The following is a 19,239-nucleotide window of genomic DNA, read 5'->3' as shown; positions in this document are numbered from 1 at the left end:
GAGGCATTTGGCAACCACTCTTTCGGGCCCACTAGCCATTCCAGTGCGCTGACTACAGGATGCAGTCGAGCAAATGTTCAGAACCCTTCCTCTCTCAGCCACCTTTCCAGAAACTGAGCAGCGCTGAGTCTCCCCACGCCGACCCAGCTTTCCCTGGCAAAGTCGCTGCTGCCCAGCTCTGAGCACAAATAGCTAGCGCAGCCTGACCAAAACGGGGGGCAGATACCAGACAGGATTAGCTAGCAGTTAGAAACCTCAGAAACAAGGTTACTCTCCATGTGCGAGTTGTACGCACCTATAAGTTGTATTTTCTTGCTTTTCTAAGAATCTGGGTGATGGGCTTTAAAGAAGACCAGGCTGTGCATTGACCTAGGACTTAGTCATGTAGCGTAAGCTCCAAAAGAGTTAACACTCAGTGAAAACTGGCCACAAATGCGTGACACAAGGTCTCACATAGAAAAAAAACCCGCAGGCCATGCGAAGCTGTGGGTGCACCCCACATGCCCTTACAGGAATCCCTGTGTGATCAGCCTTGTGCACAGTGAACAAGACAAGGAGTTGTTTTTCTATGGTGTCAGCTCTTTAGGCAACGATATTTTGCTCTTCGCTGGGGCAGAATAATGCCTTGGTGACTCTTCCCATCTAACCCACTCCAGTGACACGTGAGCCTGGTATGATTGTTGCAGCTAAGATATGCCAATATCCTCCTTCCATCTGCATGGGCTTCTGAGTAGGGCTTTAGAAAACAAGTGACCAGAGGACTGCTTTACTCTTCTCACCAGCAGATCTCAAAATACTTAGCAATGTGGCTAACCACACTCAGACTACCTTCAGTAGGGGAAAGCCAAGGCAGAGCGAGTATGCAGTGCTCAGGTCAGAAAGCAGGGGAACATTTATAGCTAGTCTATTTTTGAGAGGTTTGTCTCAACACTTCACCCCTGGGGGGGACACAGAACTCTGTCTGTAGTGCTGCTAAGCACAGAGGCAGAGAGATGTTGTCACGGCATTGCGTCGATCCCACCGAGATAAGGAGAGCGTGGGATGACACAGTTTGCGGCAAACCCTAGCAAACATGCAGTCCCATAAATGGTGTCAGAAGCAGTGGATGTAGCTTGGGGCAAAATCTAGCCCTTGAAGACCCAGAGCAGTCCAAGCTCCTCATATCCCGTTTGTGGCAATGGGCTGTATGACTGGGCTGAGTAAGCTGCTTCAGAGCAGTGATTTCAGAGGAGCACTGATGATTTGCAGAAGCTGAGAACCTGGCCCAGTGTTTTTAGAGCTGCTGCTCTTCATATCTTGCAATCTCCCTCCTAGCTGTATAGCGCTTTGCATGATGAACCCAGCTGTGCTGTCTCTAAAACCACATCCTCCAGGGTAAGCACAGCGATCTGAGGCATGAACCTTGCTGTGTGTTGGTCCCCCCCGTGCTGAAACTTCAGGGTTAAACTAGCCTCCCCCACCCCCCTTACTGCAGCCATTTCCTCTCTTCTGAGCTGTCTCTCTGCAGAGCAACAGAAATCTGGCTCGCTCAGCCCGTGCACCTACCCCACTGCTGCTACTTTGGAAACTGCGGCTCCTGTTCACCCCCGCCCTGCTCTCAGACCTGCCTTCCTAGGCTGGGTTTGGCGGTGCAATTTTGCATGCCTAACTGTCTGCCCCATCCTGGCACAGTCTGCTCCCAAGCCCTTCGTGTGCTACTGCAAGGTGAGTCAGCATGGCCCCACAGAAGCTCTCAATCTCTCAGACTACCGAGCTGGGAACTCTCTTTTTAGCAGAAACTGTTTTTCTTTAAAAGAAGAAAAACAAGCAGGAAACCTTTTCCAGTGCATATCTTGGGGAGCTGTCTCCCATTTTATTAATTTATCACAAGTTTTTTAATGTACATGATAAAAGTTAAAACAGGTCTTTATCAATGGCAAAGAAGCCTGTCATCTTACTAACAGAGAGAACCCGGCAGAGCTGAAACAGGAGAAAGGGCAGCAATAAAGGACAGATCACAGATATCTATAAATGGAGAAATAAATAAAACAAATTTTCCACTCAGGAAAATGAAACTCCTCCAGCAAACATTCTTGTACAGCCCCTAGGGTACAGCATGCTCCACAAAATGGTTTTATCCTGGACTGTGTTATAGAACAGCAGTAGGAATGGAGTCTCTGCCCCAAAAGTCTCTGGGATGAGAAGGATAACCTAGCAAAAGGGTTTGATGCTCTCTTGGATCTCGTAGGTCCTGGGCATTACCTGCGTGGCCCCAACGCAGTCTTGTCATTCCACTAAACAGGCTGTTTTCAGGGCAGAGTGCTGGTCCTGGGGCTGAGCCAAAGGGGCTCAGTTCCAATCTGGGAAACAGGAAAATCCCCCTTGTGCTGTCCCAGTCAGACTGCAAAGCTGATACTCATTGCTAGGTGGGGGTCCAATCTCAGCTGAAATAGTTAGGAGCCCTGTAATTTAATAGTAACAAAGATCTAATGCTCAGCCAAACACTTAAGCTTCCTAATGGCTGTCAGGATGTTCTGCTGAGGCTCTGAAACATAAAGGACCCTGGATGCAAAGTGGTACTCAGTCCCACTCACTTCCCACAGAAGAAGGGCTGGGGGTGGCTGGACCAGGCTGGGGATGACTGGGCCAGGCTCCGTGTACTGGTAGAAAGGTTTCTCTTTTTTTTTTAAGGCAAAATCATTTTTTGACTAAAATATCTGTATTCAAAGCAGTGGCTTTTCTATTTTGTGTTTAATATACTGGCTGCCTCAGTTCCTTCTGTTACAATCCTGGGCAGCAAGAGCCAAGACAAGCTATGAATATGAGAGCAGGATAGGGTGAGAGGCCAGTTGCTCCGAGAACCATCACCCTGCAGCTGCCAGCTACCCAGGGAGGCATGAGGAGCAAGTGGAGGCATCCACAGCAGAAACGAAATAGAGGAGAAAATCCTGGAGCAGAGAGAAAGAAGTGTGAGGGAAAAGGAGGCCAGGAACCACAAGTAAGGCTGCAGTCCTTTAATGAGAAGGAAAACTTCTCTTGCCAGTATGTTCACCTGTTCCTTTTCCCTAATGTCAGACTGAAGGCAGATGGAGCATGTCAAGGTGGGGCAACTGATGGCAGCAGGGTGCCTGTCCTGTGTAGCCATCTAGCTTATCGCAAAATGCCTGGGCCTCAGGAGGACAGCAGAGATCCGGTATCAAGCTGGGTGGAAGCACTTGGCCCCTCTGCCACTGTTTTCCAGCCTGTCATCCATGGGAATTTCAGAAGCCCCTGGGTTCCAGGCCTGCATACACTTCCCGCTGCCCCTTCCGGATGGGCTGTGGGAACAGCAGAGATGTTAGTTTGGGAACCCTTGTTAACACACGCTCAAACACTCCCAGGTCTTGGTCCACACAACACTCAGAGCAAACCACAACAGACAGAACAACTGTAGTGCTGCTCTGGTAATATGTACAGTGCACCAGAAGCTGCAGTTCTGCTCCTGACTTCCAGTGTCACTGCTAAGAGAAGGGGCTCCACTCTCAGCACCTCCTTCCCCTGCCCCTGGGAAAGCTTGGAGATTTACTGGATGCTTCTCCAAAGGAGCAAAAAGGACAAATGCTACAGATTGCCAGCTCTGGCTATCCCTCCCCGACCAGCAAAAACAGATGGAAAAACTGCAGGTTCTCCATACCTCATAGTCTGGGTTAGGAACAGGAGGAGGATGCTGCATCTTCTGACCTGCAACAGAGGAAGAGAGAGGTCATCCTTGGTAATGATTCTTATCCCAGAGTGCAAGGGACTTTCATGGAGATGACCCCAGGGTAGTGCTTACCATAGGCCCACTCGCATGGCTTTATCATGAGCTTAGAATTTTTAAAGACCCAACTGATGCAGTCAGGAGGCTGCATGATCATTTATCAGGAAATTGTGAAGAAAAATTTGAAAACATGAAGCCATCATGATCAGAGGCCCAGGCTACAGCTCCACAATACATACACTGGCTCTACACTCCCCTGCCTCAGCAAACTGCACAGTCATGGGCACAGTATCACATTTCTCTTGTGTGCTGTCCTGAGCACACAATATGGAATTAGACTTGCTGAAAGCTTCATATCAGCTTTGTGAAGGCAAGGGAGAAGTGGCAATGCCTGATCCTCACAAAGCCTTGAGCAGTGAGCACCCATGATACTTTTCTGACAGGAAGCCCCCGGCACAAATGTCCCTGTCAACATTTCTGGAACAAATCTGAACCAGCAGCATGAGGTCAGCACCTTGCATGACTTTACCCCAGCGTTCATAATCCGTGCGCTCCACTGCTGAACTCACTGTGCCACCAACCATGACTTCAGAAGCCATAAAGTCAAAATTGTAGTTTCAAAAACATTGTGATTTCTAATCCCATCTTCTGTGTGCAGGCCTGACTCTTGGTCTTGAATGCCTGAGATGGCAGCAGAGTGAGCCGGGGCCAGGCTGGGCTTGCTGGCTACACTCGTAAGCTGAGCATCTGCTATACAGTGCTTGCTTCAGCACAGACTCACTGCCGCTACACAACAGCCTGTGAAATGGTTTCCTGTGGGCAGGAAACCTTTGACACAAAATGGCAGCCGCACCCATCCCGTAGAGGAGACAGCCCACAGCAACAGATGTGGCAAGCAGGAGCGGAGGAGTCTGACAAGGCCTTGGAGGCCCAGGGGGAACACAGGCTGCTCCGTCACCACTGGGGGCGAGTTCTTAGCATCCCAGGGAGGTCATGGATGGCAGACGCATCTGACACGGCTCTTACCTCGTGGTCGGCTGCCGGCACCACTGCTTGCTTTCCCCTTCCTGTCCTTGCTGAAGTAATAGACCAGAATCAGCACCCCAAGGGTGATGAGAAGGTCTGCAGTGATGATCCCCGTCACAGCTAGGGCATCCAGCTCCTCACAGTTTGCGCACACTGCCAGAAGGGGAGGTGAAGGTGTTCAGAGACAGACACCCTGACTCTTCAGCACAGGGTAAAGGGAGGAGCTACAGGTCCGAGACATCATAATCATAGTGAGCTTTCTGCTCACAGTGTCTAGGCCTCACTCATCTGCTTAGTGTTAGCAGAAAAGATGCAGCTCTGGGTGGGAAGGAGAAAAGAGCAAACAGAAACGAAGGGGGGGTGGATAGGCTCTTCTGTCACCCCATGCATTTCCATCTGCCAACAATTCCGGGGGCCGATATGTGCAACAACCTCACTACCCTCTTCTATTCTGCATGGCCTTAGCAGGAGGATGCAAAACATCTCCTAGAATATCAGTCCTCTGCTCATGCCTATCTAACTTTGAGCCCAGTCTATCTCTGCTGGATTCCTAGACCTGAATGCAGAGCAGCTGCTCAAATTTCCAGTGTCTCAGAGGTTTAAATCACTGCGTGAGGAGGGAGGGAAACTCTCCCTGGTTGCATGTCGGATCACAGAAACCAGGCTGCATGCTCCTGATGTGAGCCTTCCAGTCTGTGAGACAAGAAGTGCCTCTAGCCTTTGTGATGGACATTACCCATCTATCTTTAGCCCAAGCAGAATTTCTCATAGACAGAGCGCGCTTTCACTCACCTCTGGCCTTCAGGTACATATTATACTTCTGTTGACCTGATGAACAACTCACATTGCCAGGAGAGTTGTCATAATTCTCTATGACGTATTTATTCACATTGTCAGTTGGTTTTGTCAGAGTTGACTTCCAGACTATGTCGCCCTCAGTCACGGGACACGTGATGGTCACTGTAGTTCCAGAAATATCCACCAGGAATTTTGGAGGGGAAGTTGAGCCTACAGGAAGGGAAACCAACATTACAATGGGCTTTTGGACAGGCCACCCTCATCCCAGAAGTCCAGCTGGAGAAGAGCCATCTGAGCCCTCCTTGTCCATCCAGCTTCTTGGAAGTTTCTGAAGTGTACTGATGTTGGGAGTGACAGAGAAGAGACAGGCAGACTGGGGAGGAAATAACTTTCAAACTTGCAGAACCATTTAAAAATTCTGCACCCTGCCTCTACCATGGTAGTTTGTTTTGCCCAATCTTTGATTTTATAGTAAAAATGTAAATTCCCTGTGCATGTGTCTTCTGCGTAGATCGTTTTATTTAGTTTTTACACAGATCTCTTTGCAACACTAAGCAGTATCAAAACACCATCACAGAACATTCAATTTTCTGTCAGAGAGTTTGGCCACATGCCACTGATCATATGCTTGCTAGCCTCTGCAAATGCCATACCCTCTTTGGAGACCCCTAACAATAATTAGGGGCAACTCATAATAGCTGATTTTTTTAATCAGTGATAACAGTAGCAACTAATGAACAGGGAATTGTCCCCTCCTAAAATACTGCTTGAATTCAAATATTTCTACCTGCCTCTCAGTCCTCACTTGTGAGGCATCTGTAGTCTTTATATTATACTAAATAGTTAAGAATGCTGGTAAAGTATACTTACCTTCCCCTGCTTCAGCACCCTCTGCAAAGGAAAGAATAACAAGTGTTAACACATCTGCCTGCTGTTATCTTATTGCTTGCTGATCTCTGCAAATATCCAACCCTGCTTGGAGATTACTAGCAATAATTAGGGACAATTCATGAGAGCCAATTTTTCAAATCAGTGAGAACAGCAACAATTAATGAACAGGGAATTTTTACTATCCTACAATATTTGCAGAATTCAAATATTTCTGTTTGACTTTTAGTCCTCACTTGTGAGGCATCTGTGGTCTTTTTATCATACTAAATAGTTAAGAACTCTGGTAAAATACACTTACCCTCCTGTGCAGCAGTGCCAACTACAAAAGAAAGAATAACAAGTGTTAACAAATTTAGCTACTGATATCTTATATTTTTCCTACCTCAATGAAATCTTTCCTGAATTCAGCTGCTTGAAAGAGATGGCTATACTCCTCTGTTTGTGTTACATGCATTAGAAACACTAAGTTAGCTGAGACAGGATGTTGTTTTGAAATGAAGTCTTTTCCTTTGGAAGCCATTTTTAAAACAGATTAAAGCAGAATGGAAATTTGACTGGTTTTCCAAGCCTGTTTAAGAAAAAAGGTTTATTGCAAGGTGTAGACTCAACAACTTTGCTTTGTTACCATGGATCAAAGACTACTGGAAAATCATGCCTTGCTTCTGCAGTGAGAACCACTGTCTTCTGCAAGAGTGTACCCAGTGGAGGATTGGACACTAACACTTGATTTAACTTTATGAAGTGGTTTACCTACATGATCATTCTCTCTGGGTAGGAAATGAGTTGCTCCAGTGAGGTCTCTAGAGCTGGAGCATTATAAAACCAATTATCGGGAGGTCTGAATCAGACCCGTGATTTGCTTTAAAGATTTTCTATTTGTTGATAGAAAGTAACACAAGTAAATGGAAGAATGAGCTGCGTTCATGTGCTCAGTTCTGTTGTCTCATCCCGGTTAACGCTTGCTTTACAGAGTGACTTGTAACAAAACTGTAGATCTGAAATTCCACAGGTATAGGACTTGGCTGGAGAGAAGGTGATCTGATGCTTTATTCTTTATATAAGATGAATTTAAATATGAAAAAGAACAGGGCATTGCCAAACCAAATGTTTTCTATCTTCTCAAAGAATAGCAGTTGGTATTTGCCACACATTTGGCAGAGTTGCTATAGTCTTATTTAAGTATCTTTTAATTATCTTTCAGACTTACCTCTCATAGTTACCAGCTTCTTTATAATCTTTGCAGATACTCTGCACTTCATCTTAAAAAAGCTTTCCAAATACTGGTCAATTCACCCTGGCAACACAGAAGAATGCTGCCACTCCCATGTTATCATGGTGAATCTGAACACAAAATGGAAGTGATCTACCCAAGACCACGAACCAGTTTAAGAAAAGTGCATAAATAAATATTAGAAATAGAATGAAAAGTAAAGCCTCGGGTTCTTACAGTACATGCTGCTGCAAAAAGTACTGCCTTCAAGCTCCAACTCTTACACTTCACCCACAGCACTGCATAAATTTTGAAGACCAGGTGTTTTAGTGAATTAGCTAGTAAGCAAAAATCCAGTAGGGACCTTAGGTTCTTTCCTCTAGCCTGAGAGGGCTGGATTCCCATTTCCCTGTCCCTGCACCTGCACTTTGAAGGGAATACTCAGTCTGGAGAGCAGCGGCTCCACAAGCACTGTGCACAACAGAAGATGGGGCTGCAGGTACTTTGCAAAACCAGCCGCACACTCCCCTGCTTTCTCCTCTGCCGACTTGGGCAGCCGCTCTTCTGATCCCCATGGGCTGCTGGCCGGCTGTACTCACCCACACACAGCAGGAGTCCCAGAAGGAGCAAGGAAAGCTCAAACCTCATCCTTGCGTTCCTCATTCTCCTGCTCTTCTCTGCCATTCCTGATCAAATTGGCATCACTGAGTCTGGCTGTGAAGGAAGAAAGAACACATTGGCTTTTCAAGTTCTGGCTTACAAGAAAGAGGCCCAAGATTTTTTTCCCAGAATTGTGTACGGCGATGAACTGAGCAGCGCCGAGGAGACTCACTGTTTCCAGTGAAACCTGCAGGCAGCCAAGAAAGACACAGAACACGTATGATAAAAAAACGCATGCCAGGAAGTGCGGAGGCTCAAAATGTCTTCACTTTTGAACGTCATTGACAGCAAGGGTTGGCTGCTCTGCACCAGCCCAGTTCAAGACTCAGGAGAACTGCTGTAACTGCCTCAGGAGCAGTAGGAGAGATGAACAAGCCCACATTAGATGAGCCTTCAGAACCATCCTAACAACTTTTTAAAGTGAGCACTTTTGAAAGTTGAACTGTTGCAAGCAACTTAGCCTAGCGAGGGAATAAACAAAGGAACCCCAAATGCTACAAGAAGCTCAACAGCTAGAAACACTCTACGGCCAGCAGAAATGAGCCTTTAAGTTCCTTGAAGTAGCACCAGCTTCAGTGATTGTATTTGCTTGACTCCTACCATGCCACTCCTTCTCTGGATGCTACAGGAACACAGGACATTAATAGTAGTAATGACATGGACAAAAACAGGGTAAAAAGACCCAAAAAAGGGAGAGAGAAAACCCAGTAAGGAAGAGATGCAGATCATATTTATAATTGAGTTAACTAGCTGGGTTTTTATGCTGCCAAGCCTAGTGCCAGCTGGGACGGGGCTTGTGTGACTGGTTCAGCACTATGTCAAATGCTGTCTTGCAATTGCTGCTGTCTTTTTCTCGGTTCACACAAGACCCCAATGGGGGTTTTTAGTCACTGATGACATGACCTGGATTTTAACTTTGTTCTTTCACTATAACACATCCCATCTGTTCCTGCTGCCTCTTCAGGAGCAGCATTGCTCTCCCACTTGCCTGCTCCTCACCCAAACTCTCCTCTGCGTACGCACGACAGTGAGGAGCACAGTGAAAGGAAGGGTGACTAAGCACAGCAACACGTGCTGCAAGCCTCTGAACTGGAGCTAAAGTTCTGCTCCAAACAGATATTTCACGACATTTTTTCCTTTTGTGAGGGAATGTATTTAACTGTTCTGTTCTCTGTGTCTCTTCAACTTCAGTATGAGACTGCAAAAACAATTACACATTTTCATGCAGCACTTACACTCATGTTATGAATTGCACTTATAATAAAATCTGCTTTATTCCATTAATTCACATTTATTTCTGTCAACTCATTGGTCAAGTAGTCCCCACAAGAGGGAAATGCAAAGAGGAAAGGCTAAGACCATTTGGAAAAAGCCTTTGCCTTATCAGCTGCCAAAAGCAGTAGGGAACATGGAGTGGAAAATCCCACCCGAAAGGCCGAGACATCCTTCCATGCAAAGCTAGGAGGAGTCCAGACCTTGTGCTCAGACATCGCTGCCACTGTGCCTACGTGGAGAGTTTGCACTGTCTTTTTTGAAAGTTTTCTATGCACTGAGTTTCCTTGGGTCTAATAACCCTGGTAAAAGTGGCCTGACTCCACTAGAGGGGGCTCCCACCCCTTCCAACGCGCTCTGCTCTCACATGGGTCACTCCTGCCTGCCTTGGTAAAGCGGAGCAAAGGGAACCTTCTCTTCCCAGACCTCTACCTAAGGCAGGGGCCTTTCCAAACTTCGCTTCCAGCAGGGATGCTGCCATGGACAAAGTGGGAACACACTCACTGTCATTTTGTCTCCCTGCGCTTGAAGCCTACAGAGGTACTTCTGCCGGCAGAGCTGCTCAGGTGGCTGTGAGAATAGCAGGGATTTTAGGAAATGTGTCAAAAGGAGCCATTGCAAAGCCAGCCAAGGCTCCCTCCTTCCACAAGAGTGCTCTGGTTCTGCTCCTCCATGGATGTCTGAATTCCTTTCCAGATGCCTGGGAGGATGGAGCTGGCTTCTTGCTGCTTCCCAAGAGCTCACCATTTAATGGCATCGCTAATCACAGTGTTGTGGGGCTCTCTTTAGCTGACAGACATTTCTTTTACTTAATCCTGTTTCAGAGTGAAAAATCTGAGAATTTCAACAGCTTCAATTTCCCAAAGAACAGACTCTAGGAGCCCTATCTGGGATCACGTTTCCTTGCTTCGCTGCAGTGCACAATGCACTGAATAAGCCCTCTTTCCTCTGAGGAGAGCCAGTCAAGACCAAATGTTCACTCTAAAACCACTGCAATTACAACAGATCAGCTTCTCCCAAGACAAGAAAGTGTTGCTTGGAAAGACTGAACCAGTCTCCTTCACCTGAAAAAGGATACAATGGCTAAAAATCAGAGCCTGTGCTGAAGTGCTGCAAGTTCAGACCTGAGCTGAGGTTGCTGAGTAGCAATTACAGAGCAATTCCTAGCACTGTTAGGAATCTGCAAGCTGTGGGATTCTGCAGAATGGTCGTAATGAGGACTTAGCCCTTCCAGGTCCCACCTGCGTGCACTGAATATAGTGTGTATGCTCCGATCATACATGGTGCATGCACAGAGAGCTCAACGTATCTGAGATGTGTCAATCTTACACGTGTGCATAATGGTCTTAAGCCAGAGGAAGACCCCTGTTTTCCCTTCCTCTTGCCTTTTTTCCTCTTCTGGAATGTTTTTTCCCCCACTCCTTTTCATTTCTGTAACTTCAATTCTTCCCCCAAGTTTTTTAGGTCATCATAAAAATCAGCACTTTTTCAGTCATACGGGAACATTGGGAAGTCCCCTTCTATACTTCCCAGAGCATGCACAGAACAATCATTCACGTTAACCTTGTTTTCCCAGCTCAGTTTTGCACAAAAACCTCTCACCACCTTACTCCAGCAGTTAACTTTTAACCCTCAGTGTGAATGATGCTTTTTTTCCACAACAAACCAACTCCAGCAAACTGCCTGCGAAGCACTGCCTTACAGATATTTCCAACAAAACCCCCAAAGGCAAAAATATCCTCCATTTGCAACCTCCCCAGCATAATAAATTTTTATGGTGGCAGTGGAAGAAATCGAAATGATGTTTTGGAATAGTAACTGAGAGGAAATCTGGGGAGATGCCGTGATGAAGGGCTAATACACAGCCAAACTATTTTCATGGAAATAGAGGTCATGGTGTCTTAGAACAGTTAGCAGTGACATGCTAGCAGAGACAGGGTTCCCTGTACTGCTCTGTGGACAGCTTCTGTGGCTGAGGGCCTCAGCGCTTTCTCCTATGGCCAAATTTTTAACTTGAAATTTTAAAGTTAAAAATACCTTCAGTACTTTCCGAGGAAACTGCTGCAAGGATGTTATGACAGCGAATGGGAAGAGAGATGCCCACATGGTTGCTCATTACCAGGAAGTCTGAGAGTCCTGCTGCTGTCCTCTTTCCATCAAAGCCTTGTTCTGGCCAGTTGTGACATCCTCTCAGTGTGCCCCAGCTAACCCAAAACATCCCGACTGGAGCACGCGCAGCTGAACAGCGAGACCGCCCTCACTCTGCACCTTGGTCCTCGGCTAAAGGGGACCTTTCAAAATGCCCAGAAGTTAGTGCCATCCTCCCCATCCCTGCCTTGGCACCACTGCAAGGACAATTAGCACCAGTGAGAATCCAAGCTTCTAACCTGGCATGACTGTTTGGAAACAGTCCAAGGACCAGACACAAACAGACCCACAGCCAGTAGCAAATTCTGCTGGAAAGTGATTTATGGTTCTCTCCTGCAAACATCCTTATCTTGCTAACACACACGCACAACTCGGTTCCACACTCTGACAATTGCCACACTCCACCAGCAAAACGTTCTGTGTCCCACTGAGTTTCTCTAGTTCCTTGTGCTGCTTGTTAAGCAGTGGGATTCCCCTGCTGTGCCTGGACTACCACTGGGCTGGACTCATGTCCAATGTAATTGTCTTTTGACTTTTCCGAGCAGTTTTCAAGTGTCAGTTAATTCAGTCTCACAATTCTTCTGTGGGATGGCTGCAACTAAGTAACCTTACAGGATGATGATGACTTCATTTTACTGCCGGTATCTGCGTTTCAGTATGACATTTCCATCCTCTGGATGTGTGTGCACATTGCTGCCGCAGACCTGTTTTGGCTTGCTTTTTTTCTATTGTTTGCAGGTTTCTGTCAAACAAATAGCCCTCATCCCTTTAGGCTATAAACACCTTAAGGCAAATTTGCTTTTAGGACCAAAATTACCTCCCACAAGAGGGGAGTGGTTTCAAGTGGAAACTGGGAGGAGGGATGATTGCAACACAAAAGAGCAAAGGAATATGGGAGCAGAAGAAATTAATCTTACCTTGAAAATCTCCCTGTTTTACCCACAGAGGTGAGCTGTGCTGGCCGCACCTTGCCTTTCAGTGCCGGGGCAGGGGAGTGCTCTGTGACTCAAGCAGGAGGAAACGCTCACATTGCCTTGCAGGCCAAGCTGAAAGGAAGGAATTTGCTCTAGTGTCCCAGGAAGGCTTTCAGGAATTCATCTTTTAATCGGTCATCGGGAGCCCCAAACGAAGTTCTTTTTACCTGCACTGCTCAGCCTCTGGAGTACGAACTTGTCTTCCTGATGCATGGCCCCAACTGGCTGGGTGCTGTGCTCTTCCTTGGGGTACAGCTCCGAGGTAAGGAAACCTGGTTTTGTCTGGCCTCAGCTGCATCTTGACTTTCCTCTTCTGATCAGTAAATTACCAACCTCATTGAGGCAGTGACTTTGCAGAAGTCTCAGACGTGTTGTGGACGATCACTATGATTCTTTCGGTCTTGGGTTCGCTGTGAGTGACATGAAGTGATTGAGTTTCTTGGACAAACAGGTTTAGGTGTGTTCACGTGGAAGAAGAACACTGAGCTCATTCTGAGCTCCAGTTACACCTCTTTTTGGCCCCTGCCTCAATCGCTGCTCCCGCCAGGACTCTGGACTTTACTCTTAGATGTTTGTTTCACTATCTTTGTTACTTGACAATCAGAGCTTGTTAAACGGGGCTGGGTTTAGATCCTTTACGCTGCAATGAATCCAGAGCAATAATAAACTTACTTGAATTTTCAGTGGTTTACATCAATATAACTGGAAACAAAATTTGGTCTAAGAACACCATATCCTCCTTTTCCAAACACATCAGCACACAGATACTTTTGGCATTCTGTTGTGAAAAAATACTTTATGCTCAATTCCTACATTTGCTCTTTTTAAGAAGTTTAAAATGAAAAGAAGATTTGACACTGAATCTTTGGTTGTGAAACATGATCTCTGCCAGTGAAGTGTTCAAATGTGAACACCTTCAATGTTTTGGCATTTCAAGTATTTTCTTCTTTGAGAAAAGAAATTATTTGGCAAGAAAGTTTTGGCAAGAAATTATTTTCAAAAAGATTAATCCATTGCATTTTCAGATTATGAAGTACACTGACTAGACCACAGATTTAAAGATTGGACTGCCTATCCAGCTACTGAGAATTAGTAAATGAAAACATATAGGTAATACAGGAAAATGTATTAGTTGTCTCTGTTATAAAACTACACCCTACTAGCCCAGATAAGCTATTTTTCACTTGAGTCAACACTGTGGTGAGTTAATTTATCTTCCTGCAGTGACCAGAAATTATTGCTAGATTCTTCTTTTGCTAGGTTAGTTCTACCAGTGAGTAAAAGGAAAGTTATGGGAGTACGTGATCAGGAACAGGGGGGACTGCTGCATGCAGTAGCAGCATGATTATTAGATCAGCTCTGCTGTTTTGTGGAAACTAACCCAGAGGGACGAGGTTTTGCCAGTTCAGAGAGTTGAGGCAGTCAGGCAAGCAACACAGTGATCATGGGGAAAAAAATGGGAACCTACAGCATCACTGTTTTTGTAGCAGCAATCTGCTAGACTGGTTGGACCATTTATGGAACAGCAGGGCGAGCCAGAGGACAACTGGGGCTTGAACCTGAGCAGCATCTTCACAAACAACCCTTTTGCTTTCTTATTTTCCATTTTTCTTCTTTCTCTGTCTTTATGCTCTCTCTTTTACTGCTTGTCTATCTTTCTGGGTAGCCTAACTTGATACTAACTTATTTTTAAAGCAGCAGCTGTGGTGGTTTGGTTAACAGAGGATGTTTCTTTAACAAATGCTTACAGATTTACCATGAGGATTTCCTGCACAAAGTTCCCCAACCTGCTTTGACTGTAATTGTCCAGCAGTGCTGTTAACCTTCTCAACAGGCACTTCTTGCATTAGTAAGAGCAGCTTTCACCATGACGGGCAGGATACTCAAACTGATAATACGAAGTGTATAAAAGAAAGTCTGTCTAGCCTCTGTGGGATGGGAATTGGCAATTGTTTATAGGTGCTCAGCAGTGTACCTGAAAGGACAGGACTGCTTTTCTAAAGGGAACTGCCTGGGGAACAGAGCGCAGTAGAATGTAATCACCTGTAAGAAGGTGACCAGGACAAGCGCCCGAAAAGTTAGGAGGCATCCTTAGCGCCCATCAGCAGCAAGTGTATATTGCCAAGTGTTTATTGCACCTCCTAGGTGTCAAGCTTGTTTATCCCTGAAAAAGGCAGAAGAGAAACATTTCCCCCCCAAAACAATATGATATCTATTGCCCCTACAGGCAAGCCTTTCTCAGTGGTCTCCACTCAAACAGTTGTCAGATCTGTAAATGTTTAACTGTACAGCCACAACACTCCCAAGAAAGCTCTGTACCATCAGCTCAGATGAATGCAAACTTCCCCTGAAACCAGCACTGCATGGCTTGCGTATCAATTAACAAAAGCCAGGAAGTACATGGGATCTCTTGGTATTTGCATATGTAAGATTGCACCCTCAGTAATTAAATCTGTATCCTTGTGATCATCAGGTTAAACATTAACAGGGACAAATAAGGCAGGCTCCATCATAGCTTGAGAGTAGATAAGGAAAAGCACTGAGTTTACTCCCAGACAGTAGTTTTCTTTAGCTCTAACCCCTTGCTGTTTTCCCCGCAGCACTGTGGCCTGTGGCAGCTGTGGAAGTTCACACTTCCAAGGAGGTGGATGCTGTGAATGGAACTAACCTACGCTTAAAATGCACCTTTTCTAGCAGCAGCCCTATTAGCCAGCGACTGTCAGTGACCTGGAACTTCCAGCCCGAGGACCAGAGCTCTCATGAGCCAGTGAGTGAGACCTTTATGCTTCATTTCACTGATGCAGACTTGCTCAGACAAATCTCTCCCAAGGCACAGCACTGGGTAAGCCCAGTGACTGTAACAATTCCAGGTGTAGGTATGGGCAAGCACAGCAGCTGTGCGCAAGTATGTACGTCTTGGACCGTCTCTCTGCTATTCAAAATAATTAATCTAAGCAAAAAGTTTGTTTACAGACCCTGATTAAAGAAACAATTTTTATGTTTAGTTTTGGGTAATCAGGGTTAAAATATCCTGGGCCTGATGAAACCATACCTGCTTATGCCACAGTTGAACCTTATGTCCAAGCTAAGGTCCTGCACTGACTTGACTTACAGAATGGCTTGCGTTGGCTAACGTGGCAGTGTAAGCAGGTCAACGAGTACTGTAAGATAAGTGAAAAACAGCTGAACACAGCCTAACACAGCCTTAGGCCTGAGCAGGACAGAGGTAGCACGGCTGCCAGAGCAAAGGTACTATCACTCTGAGGAGCGAAACGGTCTCAGAGCTCATTGAGAGGGCCAAGTCGTCACAGCTCTCCTCTGCTTGGGCCATGTGCCTCTGCCTGTGCCACTCAACTTTCATGCATTGCTTCCATCACACGTGCTGCACACTGCATAGGAGTGATAGTTTCCTTCCTTTCATATAGGTATTCTATTACCTCAAGGAGCCCTACAAGATGACCACTGGGCGGTTTAAAGAGCGAGTCACCTGGGATGGGAATATTCAGCGTAACGATGTTTCCATCGTTATCTGGAATTTGCAGCCCTCTGACAACGGGACATTCACATGCCAGGTGAAGAACCCACCAGACGTTGATGGCACAATAGGTGAAGTGCGACTCAAAGTTGTGCAGAAAGGTGAGAGGCCAAGAACCGCCCCCAGAGGTCATGTGAAGTTAGCCACTGCAAAGCATTGTCAGGTCTTCCTCCTCATCTGTGAAAATGTATGGAAGAAAAGGGATTACAAAGAGAACGTGGGAGGATAGTTAATGGATACAAGGAGAGAGGCGCGTGAGGAAAGGTTATTCAGAGGATACAGGTTTCCAGCCTCATAACCGGTCCCCTCAGTTTGTCCCTCTTGCTCATTGACCTGTTTCTCTCTTGCTCATTTACCTGTTTCTCTCCATGCAGTGCATTTCTCAGAAATCCACTTCCTGGCGGTGGCCATTGGGTCTGCTTGTGTTCTGATGATCATTGTGGTGATAGTTGTGATTTTCTGTCGACATCATCGGAAGAAACAGCAAGAGAAGAGGACTGAGGTGGCAGACACAGAACTGTAAGGACAGAGGAAAGAGAAAGGCTGCTGGGAAACCTGGTCAAATATATCTTCATGATCATTCTGAATCATTGGCTTGGATCCTACACTAAGCATCTACAGTGCAAAACTGCTAACACAATTAGCAATAATTGGCTGATTGCTTGCAGTCAGAACAGAGCCCCAGGATGAATGGTCTTTGGATTCCTCATTTTGCTCTTGCCCTTCAAGGTGGCTTCCCACTCAGAGCAGGAGCCAGCTGTGGCAGTGGTGGTTGGCAGAAGATCACTCTGTTCTTTCATCCATAAACCTGACACTGTGGTCACCATCCCTGTAAAATGCCTATTACCATATCGTATAACTTCTTATGTTATATATGCTATATGTAACTCAGAATCTGATGCTGCTGCTCAGCATATCGGATGCTGATTTTGGCTTTTTAAATTTTTTTATTAACAGTACCGAAAAGGAGAAGCTGAAGATTAGAGAAGAAAAGGAAGCCACTCCATTAGAAGACTAGAGGTCTTTAACAGTATATACAATGCAGGTATCTATTCAAACATTCTCTAATTAATGTCCCGGGGTTACTGCAGGCTTCCAAAGAAGGTTTTACTTAGGTATTTCACCTCTGTTCACAGTCAACAGGTCATGGTGGCCATAAACACAAACTACTGAGACCATAGTTGAACTTTGCTCATGGAGGAGCCTTCAGAGACAGAATGCCAACTGAACGGGCAGTGGAGACAGAACTTCCTCTTAACCCTGGAAGAAGTTTCTCCACCTTAGTGTTGAGGATCATTGGTAGGAAAGCTTTCATTGCTGCTTTCCACTGCTTATCTGTTTTGTGGATAAAGAGGAATGAACTAATTTCCTTTCACCAGTTTTGAATCGGCTTCTTGTTTCATTTAATCTTCACTGTTCTAAATTGCTACAGGAAGACTGAAACCTGTTTGCAGATTTGCTGGCTTTGCTGAAACATTTCAGCATAATTTTTACCACTCAATTTCTGAGGTCACCAGTTGCATCTGCTATTTTTATTTTCAACAGTAAACCATAGTAATGTACCTCTGTTTTGTTTTTCTTATAATCTTTCTTCTTAGGTACTTCTAAAGCAGATGGTGAATGCTTGTAATTTCAGATGTTAAGACAAAGCTGAATTACAGACAACTGATGCTGCAAGTGTGGTATCCCTGCTCAACCTGAAATTCTTGCAGGAAAAGAGGGTGACATTAACATAAGTTGCAAGGTGTTATCTGCTCTGAAGAAGAAGAAAAATCCCCAAAGATTTGAACAAAATGCCAAGATAGCTAGCTGGAGATTTGCAAAGTATCCAAGCAAACACACACTCTTGCACCTTAAAAATTAAAAGGTACAATTGGGTTGCCCTGTTGTTCCTCCCTCAAAAACTTCTTTAATGTCACTAAAAAAGAAGACTGTAGATGAGGGATCAGAGGAGCAGCTAGTTGCTATAAAGCATTTTAAATTCCTTTGCTGCTTTAAATGGAAAGTGCTACAGTTTGGGAATGTGTGCAGTTTAACAGGGTTTCGCAATGGATGTATTTTTCATATTGATCTTTTTTTAATCCGCTCAGCTTTGTAAAATATGATAGCTGAAAACACTGCATTTCTACGGAGCAGCACGTGGCTTTGGCAGCTTGCCTCTCATTCCCGCTCCCCTTCTCCCCTGACCTCCTTTTCACGCCGCTGCTCCCCAAGGCGTTTCGCGTGAATCGCCGAGCTCGGAGGCGCAACGTAACGCCGCTTTTCGCTAGTGAGCGGGCGCACGTGCACGACTGCAGCCGCCCCATGCCGGCAGTCGTCGGCAGCTGCCGCTGTCCGAGCACAGACTGCCCTGGGCGCACCGACACGCCGGAGTTTAATCGGGGATCAGCAGGCAGCAGCCGGCAGCACGGCTTCAGGCTTCCCGAAGCGGCACTCTTATCTCGCTTTCTCCGGGTGCTACTTAGCGTCGCACGCTAATAACATAAAAGCGCCGCTTACTGCTGCCTTTGATGCATTTACCACATCCTCGCTACTTCAGCAGACTTCATCAGACTGAGACGAAGCCCCAAGTCATTAAAACCAACCGAGCTTTTACTGTATTTGACCAGCACTAAATCAAAATATCGGCCTGTTTGTGTAAAGAGTGTCTTTATGACTTTACGACTTTACCTGTGATGTGCTGGCCACATTATCTGTTTGTATGTTTTCTTTTTCTATCATGCGTGTTATAAATAAACTTGGTTTGCGGATAGCAGTGACAGCATGGCATAACTGCTGCAGCACTGGGGGAAGCCGCGCTGCCGCTGCCTCCTCGGCCTTTGAAACGATCGTTTTGTCCGGTCTGCACGGGCCAGCCGGGCTGCGCGGGGCCGCCGTCCCCCACCCCCGGGCGGGCCGGTGTCCCTGCCCCCGGGCGGGCCGGTGCCCCCTGTCCCCCGCCGGCCGGCGTCCCCCGTGCCCCGCCGGCCGGCCTTTCCCCCCGCCCGCGCCCCACAGCCACAGGCCG

At 46.2% G+C, this 19,239-nt stretch overlaps 2 protein-coding genes across 6 annotated transcripts; one reads left to right on the top strand and one right to left on the bottom strand.

Moving 5' to 3' along the window:
* Nucleotides 1-1,823: 1,823 nt before the first annotated feature.
* CD3E (CD3 epsilon subunit of T-cell receptor complex) lies at nt 1,824-12,721 on the bottom strand. Of its 2 annotated transcripts, none has more exons than XM_013951175.2 (8): nt 12,641-12,721; nt 8,243-8,357; nt 6,732-6,752; nt 6,413-6,433; nt 5,537-5,752; nt 4,745-4,897; nt 3,653-3,699; nt 1,824-3,296 (listed from the first exon to the last, which is right to left on the bottom strand). In XM_013951175.2, the coding sequence occupies exons 2-8, from the start codon at nt 8,325-8,327 to the stop codon at nt 3,240-3,242; spliced, it is 600 nt and encodes a 199-aa protein (XP_013806629.1). In that variant the 5' UTR covers nt 8,328-8,357; nt 12,641-12,721; the 3' UTR covers nt 1,824-3,239. The 2 variants fall into 2 exon arrangements, with proteins under 2 accessions (XP_013806629.1, XP_067166260.1); XM_067310159.1 differs by lacking the exon at nt 12,641-12,721 and adding an exon at nt 8,476-8,513.
* A 163-nt stretch (nt 12,722-12,884) lies between these two features.
* Nucleotides 12,885-19,015, top strand: MPZL2 (myelin protein zero like 2). Of its 4 annotated transcripts, none has more exons than XM_067310158.1 (6): nt 12,885-12,959; nt 15,298-15,464; nt 16,123-16,333; nt 16,607-16,751; nt 17,190-17,277; nt 17,869-19,015. In XM_067310158.1, the coding sequence occupies exons 1-5, from the start codon at nt 12,905-12,907 to the stop codon at nt 17,248-17,250; spliced, it is 639 nt and encodes a 212-aa protein (XP_067166259.1). In that variant the 5' UTR covers nt 12,885-12,904; the 3' UTR covers nt 17,251-17,277; nt 17,869-19,015. The 4 variants fall into 4 exon arrangements, 3 of the variants coding, with proteins under 3 accessions (XP_067166259.1, XP_013806630.1, XP_067166258.1); XM_013951176.2 differs by having other exon boundaries at nt 17,831-19,015; XM_067310157.1 differs by lacking the exon at nt 17,869-19,015 and adding an exon at nt 17,369-17,719.
* Nucleotides 19,016-19,239: the final 224 nt, after the last annotated feature.

This window comes from Apteryx mantelli, chromosome 23, assembly GCF_036417845.1.
Source record: "Apteryx mantelli isolate bAptMan1 chromosome 23, bAptMan1.hap1, whole genome shotgun sequence".
In the NCBI taxonomy this organism is placed as follows: Eukaryota; Metazoa; Chordata; class Aves; order Apterygiformes; family Apterygidae; genus Apteryx; species Apteryx mantelli.
Note: the sequence above shows the minus strand (reverse complement) of the source record. Positions and strands in the feature narration are given on the sequence as shown.

Excerpts from the sequence above, each read along its gene's own strand:
- CD3E (XM_013951175.2), bottom strand. The coding sequence starts at position 8,327 with ATGGCAGAGAAGAGCAGGAGAATGAGGAACGCAAGGATGAGGTTTGAG. Across the intron at positions 4,898-5,536 it reads TATGTACCTGAAGGCCAGAG|TGTGCGCAAACTGTGAGGAG; the intron begins GTGAGTGAAAGC and ends CCCTTCTGGCAG. Across the intron at positions 3,700-4,744 it reads TGCCGGCAGCCGACCACGAG|GTCAGAAGATGCAGCATCCT; the intron begins GTAAGAGCCGTG and ends CCTCTGTTGCAG.
- MPZL2 (XM_067310158.1), top strand. The coding sequence starts at position 12,905 with ATGCATGGCCCCAACTGGCTGGGTGCTGTGCTCTTCCTTGGGGTACAG. Across the intron at positions 12,960-15,297 it reads CCTTGGGGTACAGCTCCGAG|CACTGTGGCCTGTGGCAGCT; the intron begins GTAAGGAAACCT and ends TTTTCCCCGCAG. Across the intron at positions 15,465-16,122 it reads ACCAGAGCTCTCATGAGCCA|GTATTCTATTACCTCAAGGA; the intron begins GTGAGTGAGACC and ends CCTTTCATATAG.